Source organism: Dermacentor andersoni, chromosome 3 (assembly GCF_023375885.2).
Source record: "Dermacentor andersoni chromosome 3, qqDerAnde1_hic_scaffold, whole genome shotgun sequence".
NCBI classification, from domain to species: Eukaryota; Metazoa; Arthropoda; class Arachnida; order Ixodida; family Ixodidae; genus Dermacentor; species Dermacentor andersoni.
In genome coordinates, this window is record NC_092816.1 from 58326421 (window position 1) to 58354172 (window position 27752).

General features: G+C 48.7%; 1 protein-coding gene across 2 annotated transcripts in view; it reads right to left on the reverse strand.

The window, feature by feature from the left end:
- LOC126547409 (calmodulin-B-like) overlaps positions 1–27752 on the reverse strand; it is a 167434-nt gene that overhangs the window by 20166 nt on the left and 119516 nt on the right. For both annotated transcript variants that reach the window (XM_055063080.2, XM_050195397.3), the window contains exon 2: positions 4513–4546. Coding sequence is in view for 1 of the 2 variants with exons in the window: in XM_050195397.3 (XP_050051354.1) it covers positions 4513–4546 (34 nt within the window). In the remaining variant the exon portion in view is untranslated. The remainder of the gene's footprint in view (positions 1–4512; positions 4547–27752) is intronic.

Below are 27752 nucleotides of genomic sequence, written 5' to 3' on the forward strand. Positions count from 1 at the left end.
GAACCCCAGGCGGCCAAAATTTCCGGAGTCCTCCACTACGGCGTGCCTCATAATCAGAAAGTGGTTTTGGCTCGTAAAACCCCATAATTAAAAGAAATAGAGCATAACCCGGCTAGTCAGAAAATTATTCAACCGCAACTGCCCGGCTCTCCAGTAAGCGTGCTGCCCACTTCTGTTCACATGTTCGCCGATGGAGCGGCGAATCGACCCAACAAACGCGGAAACGTACTAATGACGGATTTTTTTTTTTTTAGAGCCACGCAAGGAGTAAGCATTCAGACGTAGCAGATGCAACAAAATACCACGGATCAGTGTAACTCAGGAGCTGATAGGCCAAGTTGTTTGTACGTCTGCTAGGCCTCACCGCTGATATCAGCCCAGAAAAAGGCGTACGCGTACCAATCTTCAGTTGCTAAAGAACCTGAGTGCCCGACTGTAGAAACGCTGGGCCTGGTCTTGTGCAGGCGCATAAGCCGAACTTCTGTTTCCTCGATTTATTTCATTACCCTCCTTCCACGTGTAAGGTAGCAAACTTTTAAAAAATATACTAGTTAACCATTCTGCCGTTTCTTCCCTCTCTGTCTTGCACTAAAATGCAAAAGAAAATTACCAAATATGTTCCTTTCAGTGATTTAAAATGTAATTTATCTTATGCCTTTACGAACAGCAAGAAATATGCTTGCGGGCCGTTCGCTGGCGGAACGCTTCTGAAACCTGTGACATCGCAAAAATGTAACGCGCAAAATTAGGTGGGGTGCGTCGGCGTACATTTGATCACGTTAGGGCTGCTTTCTACAGCTTATACAAGGTCTCTGGCCGCAGAAAATATAACCTATTTATGATTGCGGATAGGCAACCTAGTAGCCTAACCTGACTTACCGTTTCCCAGTACTGTCGATTTTGCATTACGCTAAGTGAAGCCGTCGCGCTTACATTGCACTTGGCGTGTCTGCTTCCGTAATCTGATAGGACGTACCGCTCGCGCGTTTTCACTTACCATTCGGCGTCTTGCGAGAGCGTTGAAGAAAACTCGAACGGACGCGCTGGCCTAACAGCCTGAAATTCTACAAATAAATAATAATAATAAAAAATCTAACTTGTCTTTGTAAAGCTAGCTTCACCTTTGACATGAATGCAATGCGAAAAAGCATTGCTGTCGAGCGACCTGACAGGTCAGTTTAAAGTGAATTAGCTCGGCTTATACCGCGCGACGTGACGTTGTATGACGATAGTCAGTGACGTAAGCTTATGTAGATAGGGAAGCGGAAGGAGAGTGAGCAGAAAAGGCGACGAGGATGAGAGAAAGTTGAGTTCGTTCCAAGAAAAGCAGCAGCCCCAGCCTCCGCCCAGGCCGAAGGACCCAGCCAGAAAGATCTCTTGGAGAGATTAGAGCGAGCTTGAGGCGGAAGAGGAAGCTTGCTTTTTAATTAAGAAAAAAAAGTATTTGGAGAAATAAAGAAAAACAGAGTCATGGAAAGAGTTATGACGCTGCTTTTAGGTCCTGTTGACGTTTGGTATTCAAAGAGTTGGTGTTAGAATGGCGAAACCGGAAGATAAGGGGATAGCGAGAGAGATAGAGGAAGACAGGGCAGAGAATGATTAGCTGCAAGCAGCCGTATAGCAGTCGCAATTCAAGGAACCGGTCTCTTAGAGTACCTGCGCAAGCCGGGGATGTGTGAAAAGGAATTGGGTGAAGATGCAAAAAAAAAAAAAAAAAAATGGAGACGGTATGAGCGAAAAATGATGCGCGAAACGGATCTCGCTGCCAAAACGGAGCCTTTCTCGACGCTGCGTATATACGTTTGAATGAGAAAACAAGGGAGACGAGGAACCATGGAGGCTACTCTGCAATAGCAGCGCCTGACCCAGCCGTCTAATGGTTTTGGAGCAGACCTGAAAACGTAGGCTCGACGAGAGTGCCAAACCGTCGCTTCCGGGTCGTTAACAAGTTCTAAATGACATGTTGTTTGGCTGGGGTTCTCTGCAAACAATCTAATTTCTGCCGTTCCTCCTTCCTCTCTTTCGTTTTCTTCTTTTTTCTGCATAGCAACTTTGGTAGCGTAGACGGGCGCGAGCAGCTTTCAGCGTATTCTCTGAAGGACGTGGGCATACTCAAGCGATTCGAATTCGCTTTCTACCGGCAAACCCGAACGATAGCGGATATCCCAGACATATATGATAAGCCAAGCGTGTCGCCTTTTGCGGCGAACGGCGACTTGCGGTGCATTTAGCGGATGCCCCCCACCCCCCGTCTGTCGCGCCGGCCGTAGGCAAAAGAGAAGCTTTCACGCTCTGCCTTGTCTCTGGCCTCGCGAAAAACGCGCCGCTTCAAAACACGCCGCCAGCTGTCGCCACCGTCGCGCTTCGAGGCGGCACATGAACAGATCTTCCCCTCTTGCTGTTTGTTCTGCAGCGAACCAATTTCGCCCCACTTCCGCCAATGTTCTTGCCGCGCAGTAGGCGACCTCGCCAACGCGGAACCATGGTTCTTTATTCTATGGCGCAACCACCAACGGATCCACGCAATACCAAAAGTTTAACTTTCCGTCGTCCCTGCCAGACGCGGGCGTAGCAGCTGCCAGTTGTAGCGCGCGAACTATGCGATGCTGACGAAAGTCGACCGCGCATCCTCGTGATTACTATTGGACCCGACAGCGGTACCAGAAAGGTCACGCGTCGACACGACGAAACATCGCAAACATTCTTTTCTTTTTTTCACACTTTCTTCGTGGCCCCCTTCGTCAATGTATTCCAGAAGCCGGCTCCGTTTGAGATTAATGCTCAGACGGGACAAACAAGGGGGCGGAGGGAGGGCGGGAGCGAATCACCCCGACAAGACGCGGAAAAGACGAGCGGAGAAAGCGAGTTTTCCGCGCGCCGCCTCCTCCTCCTGTTCAATGATTCAAAGTTACGACCTCGCCGCCGTGGTTATACGGGTCGGGGCGGCAGCGCCGGGCGTTCTCGCTAAGCGTGTACTCACGCACGCCTGCGTTCCATGTATCTTACAGGCTCGTGGACCCCGCTGACTTTTCCGTTGTTGTACATGTGGGCGGGCCTCATCCATATTACACGCTTGTTCTTCGAAGGCGGTGCAGCGAATATCTCGCTTATTGCTCGCCGCGGCCCGCGGTAAAACGCCAGATCTCGCGCGCGCGCGCGCCCTTTATGAAACAACGCGACCCCACAGAATAAAAAAATGAGAGCCCACGAAGTGATTGAGACGTCAGCTGCAGACTGTGGAGAAAAAGCCAGCGCGCGATGGCGCATTCGACTCGCAAAAAGCTCTTAAATTTTCCTCCTTACAGAAAAAAAAAGAAGATAGAAACAGAGAGAGAGAGAGAGAGAGAGAGAGAGAGAGAGAGAGAGAGAGAGCCCTTGCGGCGTGTTCATCTGCAGTACGCTTTTTTACGAGGACCCATGAACTGTGCTCGGAAACTTGCTTTTGCGTCTGCAGCTAACGTCCTCGATGTAAAATGTATATTTATTTTGCTATACGCGCTGCTCGACTCCCAATACGCGCCGAGTTCCGCGCGCGCAGTGCAGCTTTTTTTTTTGCTATCTCTTTTTTTTCTATTTTGCCAGCTTAGTGCGTCAAGCCGAACAACAGCTGAACAACAGATGAAGAGTACACGTTGCAATGTATCTCATATTTTTCATCTTTTGGTTATCAGAGCAGCATTGCACTATTATTATTATTATTATTATTATTATTATTATTATTATTATTATTATTTCATTTTCCTCGCTTGGAAATGATTTTTTCTTTCCAACTCAATCTCTCGCTCTATGCGCGATGTTTATGGCAACTTTCGCATCACACAGTGGCAGCAGTTCTTACTCCAGTTTGGTTCTCGATAAGCGACAATGGGACGATGTGAAAGAGGTCTGGTACAAATACGCTGGCGCGGACGTGCCAGGGCGATCAACCATTGCGGCCTCCTGCAAAGAGAGCACCCACCAATCCCGAGTGGCCCGCGGGAGTGACTGCTGACTGCCGTGGCTTGTCAGAAGCACGTTCGCCGCCTATTACGAAATCATTCTCATGCTATAGTGAAGAACTCGTTTGGCGTATAGTAGCTGCGCATTAAAGTGACTACGTTTTCTGCCGTCACGAGAGAACTGGCCTTGGCACACCAACGAGGAGTTAGGAATTACGACAAAAACTTGGTGTCGTAACGTCAGAATTGATCCAGTTGCGACGACATGATATAAGGTCACAGTGCAGAATTTTTTTTGTCACTGAACAATCTGAGCTAGTTTTAGTCAGAATACAGAGTGTCACGTATTTTTCTTTCTTTTTATTTATTTGTTTGTTTATTTATTGTTTCGTGAACGTCTGCCTCTTCTAGAATAATAATAGCCTCACTCACTCACTCACTCACTCACTCACTCACTCACTCACTCACTCACTCACTCACTCACTCACTCACTCACTCACTCACTCACTCACTCACTCACTCACTGAGCAGACATACAGACAGAGCGCACGCACAGGGCATTTTTGCAGCTTACCTGCGACTTGCTCTTCCGTCAGGCCGTATTCCGTCTGCAAAATGAAAACATGCAAAAGACAACAGGTCAGTTGTGCGAAATTATGGTGTTTCGGCATATTTTGTGAGACAGAATTGGCAAACTTATTTGTTATTATGTGGTGAACAAGACAGGGCGAATGCCAGCAGGAAACGTGAGAGGGACACCATTTGAGAAGTTCGATAATTTGCCAAATTGAAAGCGGCTTGCGTTCACTAAGAGGCCCTCGCTGCGTGTCCTGGATCCAGCCACTTTTGTGCACAGAGCCCGTAGCTTACGCTAACATCGAGTTCACTGTGTTTAAAACTCCTTATCAACCCGATGAGCATCACCGTCGCCTAAATGGCCAGGTTTGTTTACCGGTAATCTGATGAGATGTTGGGAGATTACTGGCAGAGAGGTTAACACGTTATAACTCAAAAGACAACCCTTATTCATGTCGAGCGGATGGAAGCGAATATTTCGCTGACAAAAAATTATACGATTCGCGCACCCCGTAATAACGATGTGCTTCTCTGCAATATGATCATGTACACACAGTCAAGGACTTCTTACTCGCGAACTCGATGTGTCACGTGTTCGGCTTAACCTCAACTCTCGCCATGATTTGTGGCCACTAACTTTTTCCAGTTGGAAATACAAAAAAACGCTGTAGAACGAAAATGTGGTCCACCATATAACAACTTCGCATGGTCAATTAGTTATTCGCTGCTTACGGAAATATTCCACGAAATCTTCAATATAGCGGATCAGTCGATCGGCTCCAAGTATGAAGTACAAATCCTGCTGTAGAGTTCCTAAATAATCGAAACCCAGTAGGCTATTTTGGCCTTTGAAGAGTGTTTCCATTCCCTTCAATACAAAGCCTTGTTAAGGCGTGAGTAGGTACGTTACGGACTAAATGTTTGTAAAAAAAAAAAAAAAAGGGGGCAACATCTTGGTAGAAGAAATCCTAGGACTTCTGAAATTATATCTAATACCGACAGTCATTGGTTACAACAGGAACGTTTTCACTTAAAAGATCAGGCGTTTATACATCCGTCCAAAAGTATAGCGCCAGTTCTTGGCAACATTTTTTTTTAGCAGAGTCAGCCAGTCGATTTAGCCAGACGCGATTGATGTGGAGCGAAGTTTTTTAGCTAAATCGATGATTATGTATGGCTAGCCGACATTTGCAAGTCAGCTCGCAGAATGACTGATAGCCAAAAATCTCCAGACAAAGACGCTTTGGACTGAAGTTCTCCTGAAATAGTCCAAGGAATTATGAATTGCAATACTTATACGATAAGCTTAAATTTCTGTAAGATGTAAGATGTATAACCTGTAGTATGTCAAGCCTGCAGTCAGTGTTCTTTGCTTCAGGTCATTCAAACGTGATAAAAAAGAATAGCGCCGTAGCCCCTGGTATTGGCTCAGCTAGATACAATCTTGTCTTCCCGCCTTATCACAAAATATCTGTAACCAAGTGTAACCAGGGTTAAATACAGCGGGTTACTCGAGCGACGTAACTGCGAATTCGCTTGTGACGAAGTTGCGAAAAGTAACGAATCTGTTTTTTTGTTTTTTCGTTTTTTTTTGGTGATGTTTGGAAAAGTGTGCTTACCTGATTGCCAAATGATCTTCCTTTTTATCACGGCTTGAAGCATGTGTAGATGCTAGGTTCGTTATATATGGAGGTGATGTTTCCTGTTCTAAACAAATATAGCGAAGGCCCTGGCTTCTCGATTCAACGCACGAAATCGTTCGTGTCTTGCGCAGACGCAGCGGTGTATCCGTTTACAAAGACTCGCGGAAAAGGTTACGGTGCCCAAACCAGGGTACAGATGATGTACGATTACCAGGTACACAAGTGTACGGTTTGTCATCGAGGCACATACCACATAAAAAGGAATGGACGCGTGTTCGACCATCGGCTGTACTGCGTAGCAAACATGTAAATGTGCTTTCATGGTCGATAAAGTCTCGTACGTTTCCTACGTTTTAGTTTTGCTTGCAGCCAGCTGATTGTAGAAGTGCGTGATTTACTCAGCTTATTAAGTCGCTGTTCTCTCCTGGAGGAAAAAAGAAAATTGCGAGCCAGCGCTCGTTGAGTCTTCCTTTCATAGAACCAGGCGCGTGTTGTTCAGTTCACTTTTCGCGCTTTAATGCTGATAAAGAAAAAAAGGCATTGGATTGTAAAATGGAGAGACATAACCGATGCCGTCGCCGTGCGCGTACCGCGGGAATTCAGTGGTTCTTTGTACGCTCACTTTGCAAGCAAGCGCTCGGAGGCGCTTTTCAGTACTGTTGCAAGCAGGAGTGAAAAAGAGGTGCTCTCGTTTTCCTTCTGCTTTTCAGCGCGTTCCTTCAACAACTCAGAGAGTTTATGACGTTACCAACAGGTAGATTTAGATGGGAAGAGTCGCAGGCTCTCCCATAGACCTCTTACTTTTCCGTTATCGTTGGCAATTCGGTGGGTAGGTCCATACTTTCCGTACACTATTCAATGGGCATCTTAGTAGATCTCTCCTACGCATAGACATAAGCCTGCGAATTTCGCCAGAAACGTACAACGTCGAATGTCCGACCTAGAGACCTAAGATGTGATCTTCTATAAGCACTTGTAGACTTTTTTGTTGGAAAGATTATCGGCGCGGACCTTTGCACACGCACGCACGCGCACGCACGCGCACGCACGCGCACGCACGCGCACGCACGCGCACGCACACGCACACGCACACGCACACACGCACGCACACGCACACGCACGCACGCACACGCACACGCACACGCACACGCACGCACACGCACACGCACGCACACGCACACGCACGCACACGCACACGCACACGCACACGCACACGCACACACGCACACGCACACGCACGCACACGCACGCACACGCACACGCACGCACGCGCGCACGCACGCACGCGCGCACGCACACGCACGCGCGCACGCACACGCACGCGCGCACGCGCGCACGCACGCACGCACACACGCACGCACACACACACACGCACGCACGCACGCACGCACGCACGCACACACACGCACGCACGCACGCACACACACACACACACACACACACACACACACACGCACGCACAGACACAGACAGACCATATACGTACATTCGACTGGCTCCTACCGCGTTCCAACTCGGTTTGCAGCCATGAGGAGCCTTTTCGAGATTACAGCCAGAGAAACGGTGCCCCAACCGAACGTGCTAGCTGCTCGTAAATTTAATTTAACTTAGTTTAATTAATGTCCGGAATGGCAACGCCCCCCCCCCCCCCCCCCCCGTCCCCACACGGCTGAACCAGCCATGCATGCAGCTTACACGTGGTTACTAGCGCCCCCACAGTTCCTCCGGTAAATTTTTATAGGAGTCTCCACGAGGCACGGTGGCTGGCCTGTCCTGTTGCGCTTTGGCCTGCTGCTCTGCACAGGGTGAGAGGAAAGGGGAGAAGAAGTACGATGATGGATGGGGGAATGAGAAAGGAACGGGTTCAGAGCCGGAGCAATCGCTGATCTTTATTTTCTTTAATTTTATTCGAGCACACACCGGCGATAGCGGCGGCACTTCTTGGGCACCGCGGCAACTATAGCTCTGCAAGAACTCGTCCCTGGTTCTCGCTGCAGCAGCAGCAGCAGCAGCAGCAGCAGCATCTCGCCGTTCGGCCGTGGCTCAAAACCCCTTCGACCGTGGCAGCGACGGCGGCTGCGTGTTGCTAAACACGGAACGGTCCCCCCCCCCCCACCACCACCACCCTCTCCTCGTCCCCTTCCTCCTTGTTTCTTCTTCAATTCACCCACGTGGCACCTTCGCGCCCGACTCTCCCCCTTCTCCGACTGCGAGTGTCTTGTTTTTCGCTTAGGCTTTTTGCTCGCCGCTTATTCCTGGCAAGTTTTTAATCTCGGCTCTTGTTTCAGAAACGTGGCGGCATGGTGCCCCCCCTTCCCCTCCGTCTGCATCATCCTCCTCCTCGGTTCTGCAAACTTTGTTCGTTGCCTCTCGTTCTCTTCGTCGCATCTTCTTGTTTTCGTAGTCCATGCATCGCGCCTCTTCTCACCCCTTCCCGTTTTCCTTCCTTTCCTTTTTTTTTTTCTAGCTCCATCGCCCGCACCGCTGATGTTTTTTACTCTTCTCTGTGCTTTCTTGCGGTGTTCATTAGTGCCTTTGTCACTCCTTTCTTCATAAACTTCTTTTTCCCAATCTTCACCCAAAAAAGCTGTCACGGTCTCTTTTAATACGTGATTGATGTAGTTACCGTTGTTAATTTCAAAACTCTCGCCCACCTCTGGCTCTTTTCTTTCTCTATCACCTCCCATTCCCGCCACAAGTTCTCTCCCTTCCTGACTGTCTTAGCTCTTTCTTTCTTACTTTCTAGTCTGGAGCACATGTTTCGCTACTTCTTTCGAGCGACTTTGAGGAGTCGTTCGTTTGCCTTGCCTTTGTTCTGTTTGTCCTCACCCGAGGCCAACCCCACTCTTGGTGTTTGAGCTCGGGTCGCGCCAACCAGCGGTGTCGACGGAACGCCACCTTCGCGTGAGCGACGCGCGCGCCATGACAAGGAGGCGGCGCGAATTGAAAGCGCCGGTGCCCCCCCTTCGCGCGGCCTGCTGCTCGGCTCGGGACGTTTCGTGTTTATTTCGCACGAGAGTTTCTTCACGACCGCGCGACACGCTGTTGGCGCGCGCCGTCACTTTAGGCAGAAAATACGGGGCGTGTTCGCCGTGGCCGGCCCACTTGCAAATTGCCGCTTCGCGTTCTCGTATAGTCACGATATGTGTAAGCTCGTCGCGTGACCCGCATTCGAACGTGGCGAAGTGGACGGTAAAAACGGAAGCGGGCGTCGGCGCTCTTCGTGGTACACATAATAAAGGTCGATTGAACAACGGCCGCGACCAGCGCGCTGTTTAGGCAGACGGGAGTGCCCGCTGGTATAGGCGCGTGCCATTGCGATCGGTCGATCAGATCGTTAAACGAATCAACAACTCTTAGGTAACGCTATATATGTACCTGCGCGCTTGGATCTACAGTGCCACAGAAGTATCCTTTCTCTCAATCGACCTGGAGGACTGATGCCCTGAACCCGTTAATGCCGCTCCTCTTTCTATCGCTCTCTGTTTCTTAGCGCGGTAGGACGAAAGCGTGAGCACTGCAAATGTGTGAGCACTGCAACCCATGATTTCAGTAGGCGGACTCAAATGTGAAGCGAGACGCTCTCTCCACTCTCCTCGTCTAGCCTCCGCAAGCGAAATTTTTTCCCTGCGTTCTCCCATACCGGACCTCGAGGATCGCGTAACGCGTACGTCACGGGCCCCGCCTTCATTTTATTTTTCTCCTCGCTTCCCCCCCCCCCCCCCCCCAGCGCTATGCATTTCTGCTGACGGCGTCAAGCGCGAGCTGTTGTCTCGTTCGCGCAGCGCACGATTTTGCGCGCTGTGCACAAGGAAACATGACTAGCAGTGTAATTCAGTGCTACGCGAATACTGAGACAGAACAAGCGGATCGCAGAGCATGATCACGCGCTGGAACACGGTAGAAAATGGCACAGTTTCGGCACCTGCGCAGGTGACTGCACGACCGTGCGAACAAGCAGACGAAGCGGAAGTACCATCTCACTTGCTGCGGCACGAAGTAAAGCAAAAAACACGCAGACATTCCGTTTGTGTGTTTTATTATTTCTCTAAACTGCAATTCGTCAATTCAAGCAACAGATCACACAAACAACAGATGTTGCCTTCAATAATTCCCAAAGTCACGTGTCACCACAAGCGACGTCACACTGCGGACACGACTACGTGGGCGCAGGGATGCGACTACGTCACCGTCCGGCTTGGAGCGCGGCGGCCGCGGGGAGAAGGGAAAACGGCGTTCGGTTTGAAATTTCAGACCTTTCCGCGGGGCGTGATGGTGTAATACTTTTCAGAAACGATCGTTAGCGCGCATTGTATGGCCTGCGCTTCTCAGCTCAAAATGGCCAGACCTGGTGAGGGGCCCTGTAAAGTCTATAGTGTAGGCCTGTGTACCTTCGGAACTTGGACAGCGCAAATACCGCCTTCTGCGCAGCAGCTCCTTTCGGAGCACCGGTCTTGAACACTTACTTCTGACAGCGTTTACGACTGTGCGGCCTGACCAGCTCTGCGCAGATCATTTGCCTCTCTGCACGAGCAGACACACACGAAGTGTGCGAGCTTCTCGTCATGGCTGCATTTGTCGCGACGTATAGGGCTGTAGGCCATAACAGCAAGGAAGGTATACGAGTTGTCAAAGACAGGCAAAGCGGGCTGCGAGTTCCTTTCTTTGGTTGCGTATACAGAAGCGCATACAACGTCGACGCGTCCCCCCACGTGTGGCCATTCCGTTGCACGCCTTCCGCTCGTCATTTAGTAGGACGATACATCGCCTACAAGTGCGTAGCTTTGCGCGACTACGACGTCGTCCTTAGTGTGGTTTATGTTTCCTTGCTCTCTATCTCTAAACAGTCACACGTGGGTTTCTCATTCTATTTACTTAAATTTTTCCCTTTACACGCATCTCGGAAGCTCTAGACGTGTCAATGCCTCCCGCAGTATAGGTGAAGCTAGGGCCGAATTCACAAAGCTTCCAGTTCGCAAGAGCCCGGTCGCCATTATTCGTCCGCCTTAGCTAATTAATGTCGCAACCATAGCAAGTACAGCGTAATATAGCGTAGCTTATGTTTCTTTATCAGCTATATCACTCTAAAACATGTCTGGAACGGAATAAGTGCCTGTTCCACCAAAATAGTCGTCGCGGAAAGATCATGGACGTACCTCTCATGGTTTTGACGCCCATTGCGACCCTTGAGGCATAAATATCTTTTTTTAAAAAGATAGCATGGATGCACGCCCGTACTTGCATGCTAGAAAAAATCGTTTCCCCCCCAAATTTTTTTTCCCTAGCACTGTTGAGCTACGGGATTCTCTATACCTGCGTCTACTGAGTGCAATAATGTTTTTGTTGTTTGAAAAGTGCTCACAAATGTATCTTGAATAACCTCTCCTGCTTGGGACGACCTAACTGCTACGCAGTGTTGTAAAATAAATGTCCGAATCCCGATAGGCTGATGCATGCCTGCTTTAATTAACGGACAGTTATAGCGTAATAACAATTTTGTGCGCGTGCATGTGCGATTGCGGGTCGTGGTTATAGCCGCATTGTTGCGAATCAACAACTACAGAACAGCAAAAGAAAAGAAAAAGAAAAGAAAGCGCAGCCAGCGCGGCCCTGGGGTTGTTGAAAAACGGACGCCCGTGAGCCGTCGCTCTCTTTGCTGCAACCGCCTCGACGAGAGCCTTTCACCAGTCCTCGTTCATCACGCACAAGCAAACACGCGGCTCGACTGCGGTGCGTGCGCTCAAAGGCAAGCCGATACACACGCACGCACACCTGGAGAGCCCGCTTCCCCGCACACCCTCGGCACTAACGAGGTTTTGACGCCTGATCGAAGCCGGGCCCCCGGCGGTGGTGGCAAGCGGCGCGCTAATCTCGACGTAAACGCGCCGCGGGGTGCAGGCGGGTACGTGTGCCCGGGCTTTGCGTCTCGGGCCACCGTCTCTCACCTATAGCTAGCGGCAGGGGGTCATCTTTACTTATGCGTTATGCAGATGCGCTGGCCCCAGATCTCTCTCTCGCTGCGTGGTGTCTTCGTTCGAGCGTGTACGTTTACTTGCAGTTCGTGCTCGCTCGTCTGGGTGTGTTTCTGATTACTCTGCGGCGGCTCCCTCGGCGAAGGGAGGGAGGTGGTAGGGCCGGGGTTCTGATCAATGGGGGCGAGCCGTGCTGTAGGCCGTCCCGGGTCTGACGCAACGGGCTGCGAAAGAGACCCAGGAGCTCGGTCTGCAGTCCGGCTCTTTGGATTTGTTCCGAAAGCACGCTTGGGTACCCCCTCTCGGGCGTTGTAAGAGCGCGTATAGATTTCTGCAAGTTCGTTGGACTTTTAGAGCGCGTTGGTTGAAGCCTGTAAGCAAATCGGGGCGCTTGCGAAGGACGGTGGTGGTGTTGCTTCTACGACGTCAACGATGATAACGCTTAGCCTCGCCATTAGAGAGACGCGGATCAAGGACGTGTTGGTTACACCAGCTGCGATAGGGAACACTTTCGAAATAGTAAAAAAGTGAACCTGACGCTTATAGCTCGATCCGCCGTCGGTGTTGTGTAGGAGGGCACGTGATGTGAGATGAGTTGCCATTTAATTAGGCATCTTAGGCAAAGGAGGACAACAAGAGGAAAGGTGTAAAGAAGGACCTATAATAGCAACTATGGTGTTAATAAAAATGGCGCCGTTGGTTTCCTGATGAAAGGTTATTAACCACGAGAGAAAGAAAAAAGATGGATGGATGGATGGATGGATGGATGGATGGATGGATGGATGGATGGACGGACGGACGGACGGACGGACGGACGGACGGACGGACGGACGGACGGACGGACGGACGGACGGATGGACGGATGGATCATATACTTCTACAGTGAATCCCGGAGTGGTTAGCCCGGCGGTTAGCCTAGAATGCTACTACAAGCGGGTGACTTAATGAAACACATGGCCGTCGGTATCGACGTTGCAGGAAGACTTAATTAGCTGGGAGCCTCGCATTCTCTAAGCCGAGAAATATGAGAAGCAGTCGTGAACACGTAACTGGATTTGTTTCTATCGAGCGAGTCTGTTTTTAACGGTGTCAGTGATCGTAGTACTAAGTTTTGTGGAAGCTAAATGTGACATATTTAGTCTAATTACCTTTTACTCGCTTTTTATTTCCTTTTTCGGGACCGTCAGTTCACCATCTACTGTCACGCCAATCATAGTGTCATGCAGAGACCATGCAAGTCGTCGGCTTCGGCGGAAGCCAATAGCGACAGGCGCACAATGTAAAGGCTTGTTCTTCTGCTTTTGCAGGAGAACAAGTTACTATTGAGTTCGCATGTATAAGCAGCTGGCACAATTTGTAGCGGTGAAGAGGTTTACGACGGTGGCCATCAAGTGGGTACGTGCCTTATGTTGAAGCGGCGTCCTTCTCCCGACCTGTATAGCGTGCAGCTTCTCCTTTTAAACGAATAGTGTAAGCGGAAGGAAAGAAAAAAGTTCATGAAGCTCCTAAGCCCCATGCGCTAGTGGGTACGCCTTATTAAAGCATAACTAAAACTGGCGCGCGACGTTGTCCGACACAGCTACCAAAGCGCGGTAAAACAGGAAAGCGCCTATTTTGACGGCGCTTTGTTTCGTCACACACATTGCCCCTCCCACATCGCGCCGATCACCGCGACTCGGCGACGGCGCGACCAACTTGTTGGAATCCAGTCGCTTCGAGCCCGCGACGTCGCGGCGGTCGCTGAGCGACGGAATTCGCTCTGTCGCTGACTGAAAATCGCGCCATGTGAAACAGCTTATTCGCGTGACCAACGCCGTTGACGACGCCGCGGTTGTCTCTACTCTGTACGGAGCGGCGGGCGAAGAGGACGTCGAGGTACCTTAGCAGCAGCCGGAGAAGAATGCCCCCTCTTTCCTCGCGTGACCCCCCTCCCTCACGCGCGACAGGAAAGAGCACGCATCTGGGCCGCGTTCCTCGCTCGCACACGCGAGATTGAGCCACATTCGCCGGCTCACGCTCACATGCTTTCACTAATATAGAACCTCACGGCGACGCCGACGGTGACGCCGACGGCAGAAATGCGCCTGCAGTGGCCACATAACTGCTATCGCAATAAGAAACAGTTGCGCTCAAATGTGGTAAAAAAAATTGCAGGGTCTCTTATGATCACTCCTAAGAGGTCAACGGCGAAAGCCTACTCTTCCTCTTCTTATAATTCGCTTCTTTCAGTCATTATTAGTCATTACTGCTCACTAGTAATAATTTTACTCATTTGTAAGCAATTATGGTGATTACGAGGCGTCGTTAGACATGTTGGTCATATCTAAGTCATCACTATAGTCATTACAAGTCATTTCATGCTTCATTAATCATTACTCGTCATTATTGAGAATTTTAGTCATTTCTAATCAATTGTAGTCGTTACAATACGTCGTTAGACATATTGGTCATTTCTTAGTCATTAGTGCTGAGTAGGCATTCGTGAAAGCCACTCCAAGCCATAACCGACACAGAAGAGACGCTTCACGCCGGTGCACACCGGCTGGAGGTCTGAGTTGAAGTGATGGGTTTAGTCGGTGCAGTCTTGTGCGCCTTGTATGTACGGTATTCCACTCTGCTAAGGAGATCGTGCGTGCCAGAATGCCAAGTTGTCTCGCGGCGTCGGTCCTTGAGAGCGGAATGGGGACGCAGCGGTCTTCTTGGTTTGGCTGATAGTCCTGCATGTGATGTTTGCGCATGCGAGGAGAACATTGACCACATATTGTGCCATTGTCCTCAATTTCAAGCACAAAGACAGTATTTGTCCGACACATTGAGGAAACTAGACCATCGTCCTCTGAGTGAACAGACAATATTAGAGCACCGTCCCGACCGATCATCGGCTCAGAAGGCAGTGAAGACACTTTTCTGTTTTCTCAGAACTTCTGGTTTGCTCGAGCGACTTTAACTGAAGTGCTGTCCGTACACGTACCTACACCTTCTCTCTCCCTTCTTTCTCTTCCCCTTCTCCCTTCCCCCAGTGTAGGGTAGCCAACCAGACTATTGACTGGTTAACATCCCTGCCTTCCTGTATTCTTCTCTCTCTCTCTCTCTCTTAGTCATTAGTAGTCATTACTGGTTGTTACTATGAATATTTAGTCATTCTAATAAATTGTGGTCATTACAGGCCGTCGTTAGAAATATTGGTCATTTCATAGTGATTACTAGTCATTACAAGTCATTTCAGTCATAACTAGTCATTACCGCTCATCAGTAAGCATTTTTAGTCATTTGTAATCAATTGTGGTCTTTACAAGCCGTCGTTAGTCATATTGGTCATTTCATAGTCATTAGTAGTCATTACGAGTCATTAGGAGCCATTTTATTCATTAGTACTCATTACCAGACATTTCTAGTCATTTCTAATCAATTGTGGTCATTACAAGCCGTCGTTAGACATATTGCTCATGTCGGAGTAATTAAAAGTTATTACAAGTTATTAGTAGTCATTACAAGTCATTAGTTGTCATTGCTAGTCATTACTAGTCATTCTTAACCTCTACCAATCTCTAGTCTAACGTTATCATTCACTAACTGTTTTTATCAATCATTTTTCATTCTTTAATCTGTCTTCATATGGCGTGATGATTCTTCGGCGGACACTCCGGCTATATTCCGGCGGTCAGGTTTACTGACACAAGCTTCACCATGAGCCTAGAAAGGCTTTCGCCTTAAAAAAAACATCGAACTATATCCAAGTACGAACGCAGCCAGTGCAAAAAGTCTCTCCAGCCTCGAAAACGTTGACTGCTACGTATGGAACGGATTATAAGTATTGAGTTTTCGTTACATGAGGTTTTAGCAAGCGACCCCCTATGCTGACCACGTTGTAGACGTTTTGAATCGAAATATAGTTTCAGGCATACTTGCCTTGCTTTTGAAGTTGTTAATTTAAAAGATATAAACAAACCTTAAAAATTATTTTCTGCAAATTTTTACATTAATGTTATTCATAACGCAAATCAGATATAAAGACGAAATTTTTAGACTAGTCAGAGCAAGTGTGGGGGCTTCTCATGATATGATATTGTTACGTGTAGAAAGTTACGTGTTACGTAATAATATTGTAGCAGTCAGTACAGATTCGGCTTCATTGGCAGTAAGCCGTTCACTGGCCTCGCGACATCGCAGAACGATCTCGGCAGTCAAATAGAGCAATGTACCCCAGAATGCGGAAACTACGGGTGATAGTATGGGGTCATCTTGAAGAACAGTTGTTCAAACTCGGTGAAGCCGAGTTTCTTCGCCGCTGGTCTACGCGGTACATAACCGTCTCCCGTGGCAAAGTCTTTCTACAGCCAGAATAATGCTCAATTCGGTTGCCTGAGTTCAGACTGTATCTGTATGTGCCCCGGGTACCTTTCATAAATTCGAGGCTGACAATAATGCTTTTGCGTGGATGCGGTAATGAGTCTTGTTGTTGTTGTTGTTGTGTGTGGCAAAGCCAGTGTCAAGTAGACACCATTTATTATTTCATTTGTTAATCTGTTTTGTTTACATCAAGTATGATGTATTACATGTGATGTACTTTATATTGTACTTTTCGTTCATACCACAGTTGTAAGCGTGCCTACGGGTCAATAAATTTCCTTGTCAGCGAACTGAAGGGCAATTATGCCTGGCTAGGTGTACGAATGCGAAATCATTGCGACGTCTTCGCGATGACGACTCGTTTTACGAAACGCAATAATATTGTTTTTTCGTTGTCTTCTATCATTTTTCGCATCACGTGACGAAGCCTCATTCGCGAACTTGCGTGAACGTCTAAAGGAGCCGGGCGCAGCTACCGATTGATAAGTCGAAGGTTCATCCATCGGAGCGCACGACAGAAACCACCGAAGTCACCGCACCGACTGCCAGAGGGTCAGTGCGGTCAGCGCCTTCGCATGGGGAGGGGCAGTATGGGAACGCTGGCATGATAAGCGGCATCGGAGCCAGCTGTGGAAGACGACGACGACCAAAGACGCTCGAGCTGCGGCACAAGCGCGTCTCTGTGAGCACGTGACTTTCTGTACCATCTCCGGCCACGCCGCCGGATCTTCTGGTTCACGGGCTATATAATGCTTTCGAATTAATAAATTAAACGAAATAAAGGAGCCAATTGGGAAAATTTCTTTTGCCCGCCTTGTTGCGAATCATGTCCTGGAATAAGTGTTATTGTGCCTCGAATATCCTGTCATTATTTTTATTTTTTTAAGAAAGACCTCACAGGCCTACGAATAGGCGCAGCGTGAGCGGGGCATATGGTGCAGTTTATCAGAAGATATAATCGGTAAAAAGATGTCAATGCATAAACTAATTATTATTACTATTATTATAATTACTATTATTATTATTATTATTATTATTATTATTATTATTATTATTATTATTATTATTATTGCAATAGCAATTATATGGACACCCCAAGCAAATTTTTGCCGTTGGTGTTACCTCGATGTTCCGTATAAAGGCCAAGGCCGCCGAAGGCGTCACCGCGAGCGTTGTATGCTGCATGTGCGAGTCATGGTGCGAGTGAAAGCGGGCGAAGGGGAGCCGTCGATGGCGGCTCAGTTCAGTCTTGCGCGCGCAAGGAAGCGGGAAGGAAGCGCGCCGTCTTCCGTCGCTCACTCGGTAAGGGGGGGGGGGGGGGGGGCGGCATTGTACTGCGTATTCCGCGGCGTATTGCATATCTTGAAAGCGATATGCGTTGAGGTCAGTCTAGGCGCTTCAACGGCTCATACCTTTGTGCGTGCTGCGGTGAAGCGACAGACAGCACGAAAGCCGATTTTCTCGCTCCTGCTGCCGCAGTTCCTCGCTCCAACGTTTTCACAGCGAATGTCCGCGCTCATCGAGCGTGATGTGTTCACGTTCTCGTGCGCGCGCCCACACTACGCTTGTTAATTTAGTTCGTAAGCGAATGTTTGGAAGTTGATATGGCCGATAAAGCTACTATCCTTCCTTAGCATAGCTGCCTATTACTTTGCTATCGCAAGCGATGCTTCGCCTTTCGGGCGAAACTGCTACTCTTTTCTTGTCGCTGTGTTTGTGTGTGCCGTTCCCACCGTCAGCAAGTTGTGTTTTTCTCCATTTCCCTTTAGCTTCTCATTTTTACACTTCAATGAAAAACAACTGATAATTTCCCGTATGCTTTCCTTTTCCTGCTGCGAAAGAGACTCATCGCAGCATCCCAGTATGCAGTCTGGCTCTTTGGATTTGTTCCGAAAGGGCGCTTGCGTCCCCGTTCGCAGGCGTTGTAAGCACGCGTATAGATTTGCGCAAGTTCGTTGGACAGTAGAACGCGTTGGGTGAAGCCTATAAGCAAAACGCGGCGCTTGCGAAGGTTGCGAAGGCTTATACGACGTGCATGGTTGTCGCTGCCAACCGAGTCAACGAGGATGACGCATAGCCTCGCCATTGGTCCCGTAAGAAGACGCGAATCGAGGACGTGTTTGTTGCACGAGCTGCGATAGGGAAGACGAAATAGTAGAAAAGTGAACCCGACGCTTATAGCTCGATCCGCCGTCGATGTTGTGTAGGAGGGCACATGATGTGAAACAAGTTGCCATTTGACTAAGCATGTTAGGCAAAGGAGGACAAGAGAAAAGCGGTAAAGAAGGCAGGCATAATTGCAACTATGGTATTAATAAAAAATGGCCAAGTTGCTTTCCTGATGAATGGGTATTAACCACAGGATATATATATATATATATATATATATATACATATATATATAGATTAGATAGATAGATAGATAGATAGATTTGTTTACATCAGCGAGTGTGTTTTTAACAGTGTCAGCGATGATAATACTTAGTTTTGTGGAAGCTAAATGTGATTCATTCAGTCTAATTACCTTTTTCTCGTTTCTTTCTTCCCTTATTTTCGGCACCCTCAGTTCTCCATACTCTGTCACGCCAATCATAGTGTCATGCAGAGACCATGCAAGTCGTCGCGTTTTGTGGAAGCCAACGGTGACAGGCGCGCCGTCTAAACGTGTCCACGAAATAGAGCCAGAATTTAGTGCAGCGTATAAAAATATGACGAACGAAGGTACAGAAACCAATGTAGGACATGCCGTAAAACTACTTCATAAAGCAGATGTAATGCAAGAACTGTTGCACCCGTTGAAGTTTTACTACCCCCAGTAGGAGCGCACTTCAGGAGTCTTTGCGTCTGCGCACGCCACGGTGTACGAGGCTGTCAAGTCTGCGAGTGGAAGTATATAAGCGTCACTGGATAGCACGGCTCGGAGAGCATTCACGCGAGCATACGAAGGTGGCATATGCGTGACCGTAATCAATGCTCAGCATTTGCCCAGGACCACGTACTTCCCCGTCCCACGAATTTCTTACGTCATCAACGGTTCTCAAACGAAGGATGTATCTCCGAGTGGAGGCAAAGCTCCGACAGGGCGACTAGTCTCATACATTCGGAGCCCCGACGGAAACAAGACGGGGATAACGCAACGATTCTATATTCCCATGCTATTCATTTTTTCGCTTTTATCGGTGAGCTCCAGCCTGCGTTATCACCGAGGTACCGGCCGGACGCTCGAGAGGCTGATTGTGAGAAAGGGATAGCATCGATTGAAACGATTCCTTTCGTCATGCCCGCCCGAATCTCCTTCTACATACCTAAAGCTTCCGTCGTTCTACGACTGTTGATCACTTCAAGCCAACCACCCGTGGTTGGTTCGTGGCTAAGGTGTTGGGCTACTATGCATTAGGTCGCGGGATCGAATCCCGGCCACGGCGGTAGCATTTCGATGGGGACGAAATGCGAAAGACACCAGTGTACTTCGACTTAGGTCACATTAAGGAACCCCAGCCGGTCCGCATTTCCGGAATCCCCCACTACGACGTTTCTCAAAATTAGATCGTGGTCTTCGTACGTAAAGCTACCCAATTTATTTTAATTTAACTTCAAGCCTCTGTCTTCCTTTGAAACTGTTGTGTCCTGTTTAAGTTACTTCGGTTAGAACATAAATCGAGTTATCTCGACGAATCGTGTTCCGCTAGTAGTTCTGGTTAGACTCGTATACGAGCAGACCTACTCACTGAGAATAACTCCAAGACAAAATTTGGCGAGACAAGAACCTCAATTGCGTGCAGCATTTGCGTGGTATATAGTATTCGTTTCGAGGACACGACTTGGCTCGGTCTGGCCTTGCGCGATACTCTTGTCAAGAAGACTTCGTCTCGCTTCTCGTATTAGTCTTGTCTTTTTCCCTTCCCTGAGCCAATCCACTTGGCGCTCCGATCCGAAAGCGAAATCTGTCATTTCAGCGAAAGGGGGTTGGCGAAACCGTGCGCCCTCGAGTGTGCGCGATGGTATTTCGGCAACGGCTGCTGTCACGCGAGCGCTCCTGACCCGCTACTTCGCCGGTCGTTATTAGGAGCCAAGCGACGCAGGGTAACCCGCGGTGTACAGTCAGCAGTTTACGATGACGCACTGCATTCCCAGCAGTCCCCGACGACAATGTTCAACACTTGAACATACGTACCGTAGCGATGTGATAATTCAAAATTGCGACGCAAATTAAGCCTCTATTCATATATACAAGCTACGCAGCATGGCTCGAACGTGTAGCTGATACGACGAGGACCCCCTATGTAACTCGCGAAGCATTCGGGCGCAACGCATCATCCGGTTATTGCCATTTAAAACAGTCGTGAAGTTACCCTTGCGTACACCGTACCCGTCGCCATCATGGCACAAATTCACGGCGCTATCGTCAAATCAAGCAAGAAAAAAGAACGAATAAATAATGCATTGGTTTTTGATGGGCCGCCGGCGGTCTGGATAGCACCGACCAATAAACTGGACTCCAGCTTCGCTCGGACAGCAGGGGAACGCATATCCTTGTGAGTTCGACCCCTATCGTCGCTCAAATAATACTACAACTGCAGTACAACTGCAGTAAAGCAAACAGACAATGAAGCCACGGAATGCACCGGGGAAATTAGCCGTAGTTGAAATTAAAATGTGGAAAATAATGAAGGGAAATGACAGTGGACGAAAAGATAACTTGTCGTCGGTGGGAGCCGAACCCACAACTTCCGCATTACGCGCGCGTTGCAGCACCACTTGTGTTACGGCGAAGGCTATCGATCCGTCCACAAACTTGGGTATTTATGTTTACTTGATCTAGCCACAGGAGTGTGAGGCAACGCCACTCAGAGCCACAGTGGTCGGATGTGGAACATCCTTTTTTGTTCGATGGCGTCGCGTAACACGTGATGAGAAATGGATATATATATAATATATATATATATATATATATATATATATATATATATATATATATATATATATATATATATATATAAATATATATCCGGATATGGTGACATCCGTTGCGTAGATTGACCTCAAGGCCGAGAGGCTCGGAGATAAAACGATGGCCCGCGGGGGGCGGGAGACCAGCGCACTCTGCGACGAGGGTGACGCCGTGATAAATCTGGAACACAACCCAACCACGAAAGATGAACAAGAGAGAGACAGAGAGAGAGAAAGAAGAAACAGAGCAGAAAGTATTCGGGGGTGCTCCGGGTGACATTACTGAACTAAAATGTCACGGCCAAGGTGCGACAGCGAACGGAGAAACAACTGAAAATCGCCTTTCCTTGGTCGCGCTACACGGCACGAAGGTCCGCCGGGAGGATTGGCGCGACATCGCTAATCAGCCGCATTGGGTCACTCCGAAATTTAAGTCAGTCCACCCCCAAATTTCTAGTTGCTAACCCCCTACATTTAGTAGGCCCAACCCCACATTTCATTCGGCCCACCCCTAGTATAAGCCTCCCTGCACGCATGTCGTAGGTAGCTCTGCGTATCCCTACGGGTATTCTCTTCTTTTTTATTTATTTTGCCTAAATTGTTCCACATGGCTCATAAAGCTATCAATCATTTATATCTACACAATTACAATGATTAAATGACTTCGCAACTTACGCATTTCTGTGCAGGTACAAGGCATCACACTTTTCACGTGACGGAGCTGGGGTACTCGCCAAAGGATGCCTACTCATTAAAGCGTATGTGTGCGAATAGCATTATTAGCGAGCGAGGACCATGCATGTACAGGTTCCCTATACTCTGTTCTGCACATGGCTGTCAACGCTGTGGAAGCTACGCAAGAAGTTCGGTAAAGTTACCTCACCGCGCGTTCCGTCTATACTTCGCTGCGCGCCAACCAGCGTTCCCTCGCGCGAGCATGCAGAGGGTCCTCGCGACGGGTTGCAAAAAAAAGATACCGAAATGAGCAACAACAAAAAAAAGTGAGCTAGGACGACGCCTTAGCAACCGTATACAATAGTGTGTGTTTGTATTAAAGGATTAAAACTTGTTTCATTCATTCCTCAGCCTATAGAAAAAAATTCGCAGTTCCGCCCGAAAGGCCAAGCACCGATTGCAATTGCTAATTAGTACATAGCTGTACGAAGCAAGGATAGTAGTTTGATCGGCCGTATGAACTTGTAAACATTCGCTTACTATCTATATTAGTAATGATAGAATGTGTAAGCGTGACTCAACGAGGACATAGAAAAAAACAGACACACAGAGACAGTGCTGTCTCTGTGTGTCTGCTTCTGTGTACGTCTTTGTTCAGTCGCGCTTACACATTCTATCGTGGGTGCAAACCAACAAGCCCGCCAGTATGTTTTAACTAAATTAACCATCACGGTGTCACGCGAGCAAAGGTAAACATGAACACGTCTCGCTCGATGAGCGCGGAAACTCGCTGTCAAAATTCTGGAGTGAGGAAGCGCAGCAGCACCAAGCGACTTGACCTTCATGCATCTCTCGCTTCAATGCGAACGAAACGTCGAAAGCACAGCGCATACGAAGCTACCGTCACTACGCGCACTCTGCAAACATCGGAGATCGCTTTGAAGATGAGGCCAGCGCGGGCTTACACTTTGGCCGCGTCGCTGTTCGCTTTCAAGCCTCACGAGCGCAGGCAACGCGTCCATACTGCGTCCGCCAAAGGCGTATACTACGGCGGTGGCCGTAGTAGACGCCTACTACGGCGTGGCCACCGCCGTAGTAGACGCCGCGGTTGTCTCCACTGGTCTCCACTCTGTACGGAGCGGTGTGCGAGGAGGACATGGAGGCACCTTAGCAGCCACCGGAAACGAACGCCCTTCCTTCCTCGCCTGACGCCCCTGTCTCGGGCGCGACAGGAGAGGGTACGCATCCGGGCCGCGTTCATCGCTCGTGCACGCGTGATTGAATCGCATTCGCGGCTCACCCTCCCACGCTTTCACTCATACAGAACCTGACGGCGACGGCGACGGTGACGCCGACAGCATAAATGCGCCTGGAGTGGCCATATAATTGCTATCGCAATAAAAACAGTTGCGCACAATTGTGAAAAAAAAAAAAAGAAGGCATCAATCTATATCAAAGTACGAACGAAGCCACTGCAAGAAGTCTCTCTACCCTCCACAGCGTTGACTGCTATGTAGGGAATGGAAGTATGGCGTTTTCGTTACATTCGGTTTTAGCAAGCGGCCCCCTAAGCTGACCAGGCTGATAGATGTTTTGAGTCAAAACATATAGTTTCAGGCATACTTGCCTTGCTTTTGGAGTTGTTATTTTAAATGATATAATGAATTCCTAAAAATTATTTTCTCTAAGCTTTTGCATTATTGTTATTCAAAATGCAAATCAGATATAAAGCTGAAATTTGAAGACTAACCAGAGCAAGTATTCGGGCTTCTCATGATATCGTATTGTAACAGTCAATTTATTTTCGGCTCCATTGGCAGACGCTGTCGCCAGTGTTCTTTCGTAATTCTGCGGATACTCAAATAGCACTAATGCCTGCCGACGTGTATGCATGCGAAACCATGACGACTCGTTTTACAAAACGTAATGGTATTGTTTTCACGTTGCCTGACGTCGTTTCTCGCATCACGTGCTTCGGCTTCATTCGCGTTCTCGTTTGTACGTCCAAAGGAGCCCGACGCAGATACTAAGTCGAAGGTTCGTCCATCGGAGCGCGCGACAGAACTCACCTAAATCACCGCACCGACTGGCAGTGGGCGTATGCGGTCAGCGCTTTCTCAGGGAGCGAGGCAGTATAGGAACACGGGCGTGATAAGCGGCATCGGAACCAGCTGTGCTAGACGACGACGACCAAGGACGCTCGAGCTGTGGCACAAGCGCGTCTCTGTGAGCACGTGACTTTCTGTACCGTCTCCGGCCACGCCGCCGGATTTTTCGTTGCACGAGTCATATAACGCTTTGGCATTAACAAATTAAACGAAATAGAGAATCCGATGGGAGGATTTCTTTTGTCCGCTTTGTTATCTATATGGTCCTGGAATAAGTGTTGTGAATAATATTAATGTAATTATTTACATTCATAATCATATTATTATTATTATTATTATTATTATTATTATTATTATTATTATTATTACAACAGCAATTATATGGGCGCTCAAGGCGCATTTTTTTTGTCGGCGTCACCGTCACGTTCCGCACAAAGGCCAAGGGCGATAAAAGCGTCGCCGCGCACTCCTTATGCCGTATATGCGAGTGAAAGCGTGCGACGTGATCCGACGACCGCGGCTCACTTTCGCGCGAGCAAGGAAGAAAAGCGGAAAGGAAGCGCTCCGTCTCCCGTCGCGCGCTAGATTCGGGATGGGGGAGGTGGAGGGGGAGAGGGGCTGGCATTTTACTCCGTATCTTGAAGGCGATCTGCGTTGAGGCGCACAGTCTAGGTGCTTCAACGGCTCGTGCCTTTGTGCGTGATGCGTTGAAGCGACAGACAGCACGAAGGTCGATTCGCTCGCTGCTGCTGCCGCGCTTCCTCGCTCCAGCGTTTTGACAGCGAGCGTCCGCCCTCCTCGAGCGTGATGTGTTCATGTTTGCCTACGCGCGCTCACACCGCGCTTGTTAATTTAGTTAGTAAGAGAATGTTTGCAAGCTTATATGGCCGATAAAGCTATATCCTTGCCAGTATATCCGCCTATTACTTTGCTATCGCAAGCGATGCTTGCGATAGCAAAGTAATAGGCGAAGCGATGCTTCGATGCAAAGTAATAGGCGAAGCGATGCTTCGCCTTGCGGGCGAAACTGCTACATTTTTCTAGTCGCTGTGACGCGGAGGCTGTGCGTCCCGCTCCCACTATCAGCAAGTTGTGTTTTTCCTTCATTTCCCATCAGCTTCTCATTTTTACACTTCGATGAAAACCGAGGGATAATTTACCACATGTTTCCTTTTCCTGCTGCGAAAGAGACTCATTGCAGCAGCGCGGTCTGCAGTCCGGCTCTTTGGATTTGTTCGGAAAGGGCGCTACGTCCCCGTTCGTAGGCGTTGTAAGAACGCGTATAGATTTGTGCAAGATAAGTTCGTTGGACTGTAGAACGGGTTGGGTGAAGCCTATAAGCAAAACGCGGCGCTTGCGAAGGTCGCTGGTGGTGGTGCTTATACGACGTGCATAGTTGTCGCTGCCAACCGAGTCAACGATGACGACGCATAGCCTCGCCATTGGTCCCGTTTAAGGAGACGCGGGTCGAGGACGTCTTAGTTACACCAGCCGCGATAGGGATGACGAAATAGTAGAAAAGTGAACCCGACGCTTATAGCTCGATCCGCCGTCGATGTTGTCTAGGAGGGCATGTGATGTGAGGTGAGTTGCCATTTAACTAGGCATTTGAGGCAAAGGAGGAAAACGAGAAAAGCGGTAAAGAAGACACGCGAGATTGCAACTATGGTATTAATAAAAAACGGCGCCGTTGCTTTCCTGATGAATGCGTATTAACCACGACCGACCGACCGACCGACCGACAGACGGACGGACGGACGGCCGGACGGACGGACGGACAGACGGACAGACGGACAGACGGACAGACGGACAGACGGACAGACAGACAGACAGACAGACAGACAGACAGACAGACAGACAGACAGACGGACGGACGGACGGACGGACGGACGGACGGACGGACGGACGGACGGACGGACGGACGGACGGACGGACTTCTTTGTAAAACCTGGAGAGGTTAACCCGGCGGTTAGCCTAGAATGCTACTACAAGCGGGTCACTTAATGAAACACATAGCCGTCGGTACCGACGTTGCAGAAAGACTTGATTAGGGGAGAGTTTTGCATTCTGTAAACCGAGAGAAATGAGAAGCAGTCGTGAACTCCTAACTGAATTTGTTTCTATCGCGCGAGTGTGTTTCTAACGGCGTAAGTGATAATAACACTGAGTTATATGGAAGTGAAATGTGATTATGTTCAGTCTGATTACGTTTTTCTCGTTTTTTCTTTTCTTTTTTCGGGCCATCAGTTCTCTATACTCTGTCACACCAATCATAGTGTCATGCAGAGACCATGCAAGTCATCGGGTTTTGCGGAAGCCAACGGTGACAGGCACGCAGTCTAAACGTGTCCACAAAATATCATCATCATCATCGTCATCATCATCATCATCAGCCTGGTTATGCCCACTGCAGGGCAAAGGCCTCTCCCATACTTCTCCAACTACCCCGGTCATGTACTAATTGTGGCCATGTTGTCCCTGCAAACTTCTTACTGTCATCCGCCCACCTAACTTTCTGCCACCCTCTGCTACGCTTTCCTTCCCTTGGAATCCATTCCGTAACTCTTAATGACCATCGGTTATCTTCCCTCCTCACTACGTCTCCTGCCCATGCCCATTTCTTTTTCTTGATTTCAACTAAGATATCATTAACTCGCGTTTGTTCCCTCACCCAATCTGCTCTTTTCTTATCCCTTAACGTTACACCTATCATTCTTCTTTCCATAGCTCGTTGCGTCGTCCTCAATTTAAGTAGGACCTTTCGTAATCCTCCAGGTTTCTGCCCCGTACGTGAGTACTGGTAAGACACAGCTGTTATAAACTTTTCTCTAGAGGGATAATGGCAACCTGCTGTTCATGATCTGAGAATGCCTGCCAAACGCACCCCAGCCCATTCTTATTCTTCTGATTATTTCAGTCTCATGATCCGGATCCGCAGTCAGTCCAGGTCAGTGAGCATGCATTGCAGTTGGTCCCCTGAGTTACTAAACAAGGCAATATCATCAGCGAATCGCAAGTTACTAAGGCGTGCGCGGACTCTTATCCCCAATTCTTCCCAATCCAGGTCTCTGAATACCTCCTGTAAACACGCTGTGAATAGCATCGGAGAGATCGTATCTCCCTGCCTGACGCCTTTCTTTATTGGGATTTTGTTGCTTTCTTTATGGAGGACTACGGTGGCTGTGGAGCCGCTATAGATATCTTTCAGTATTTTTACATACGGCTCGTCTACAACCTGATTCCGCAATGCCTCCATGACTGCTGAGATTTCGACCGACCATTGCCAGAATTTAATGCAGCGTATAAAGATACGACGAACGACGGTAAAGCAACAAATGTACTATATCTCGTCAAGCTACTTCACATTGCAGCAGATGTAGTGCAAGAACTGTTGCACCCGTTGAAGTCTTACAACCCCCAGAAGGAGCGCACTTCCGGAATCCTTGCGTCTGCGCACATCACGGTGTATGAGGCTGTCAAGTCTAAGAGTGGAAGTATATAAGCGTCACTGAATAGCACGGTTCGGTGAGCATTCAGACG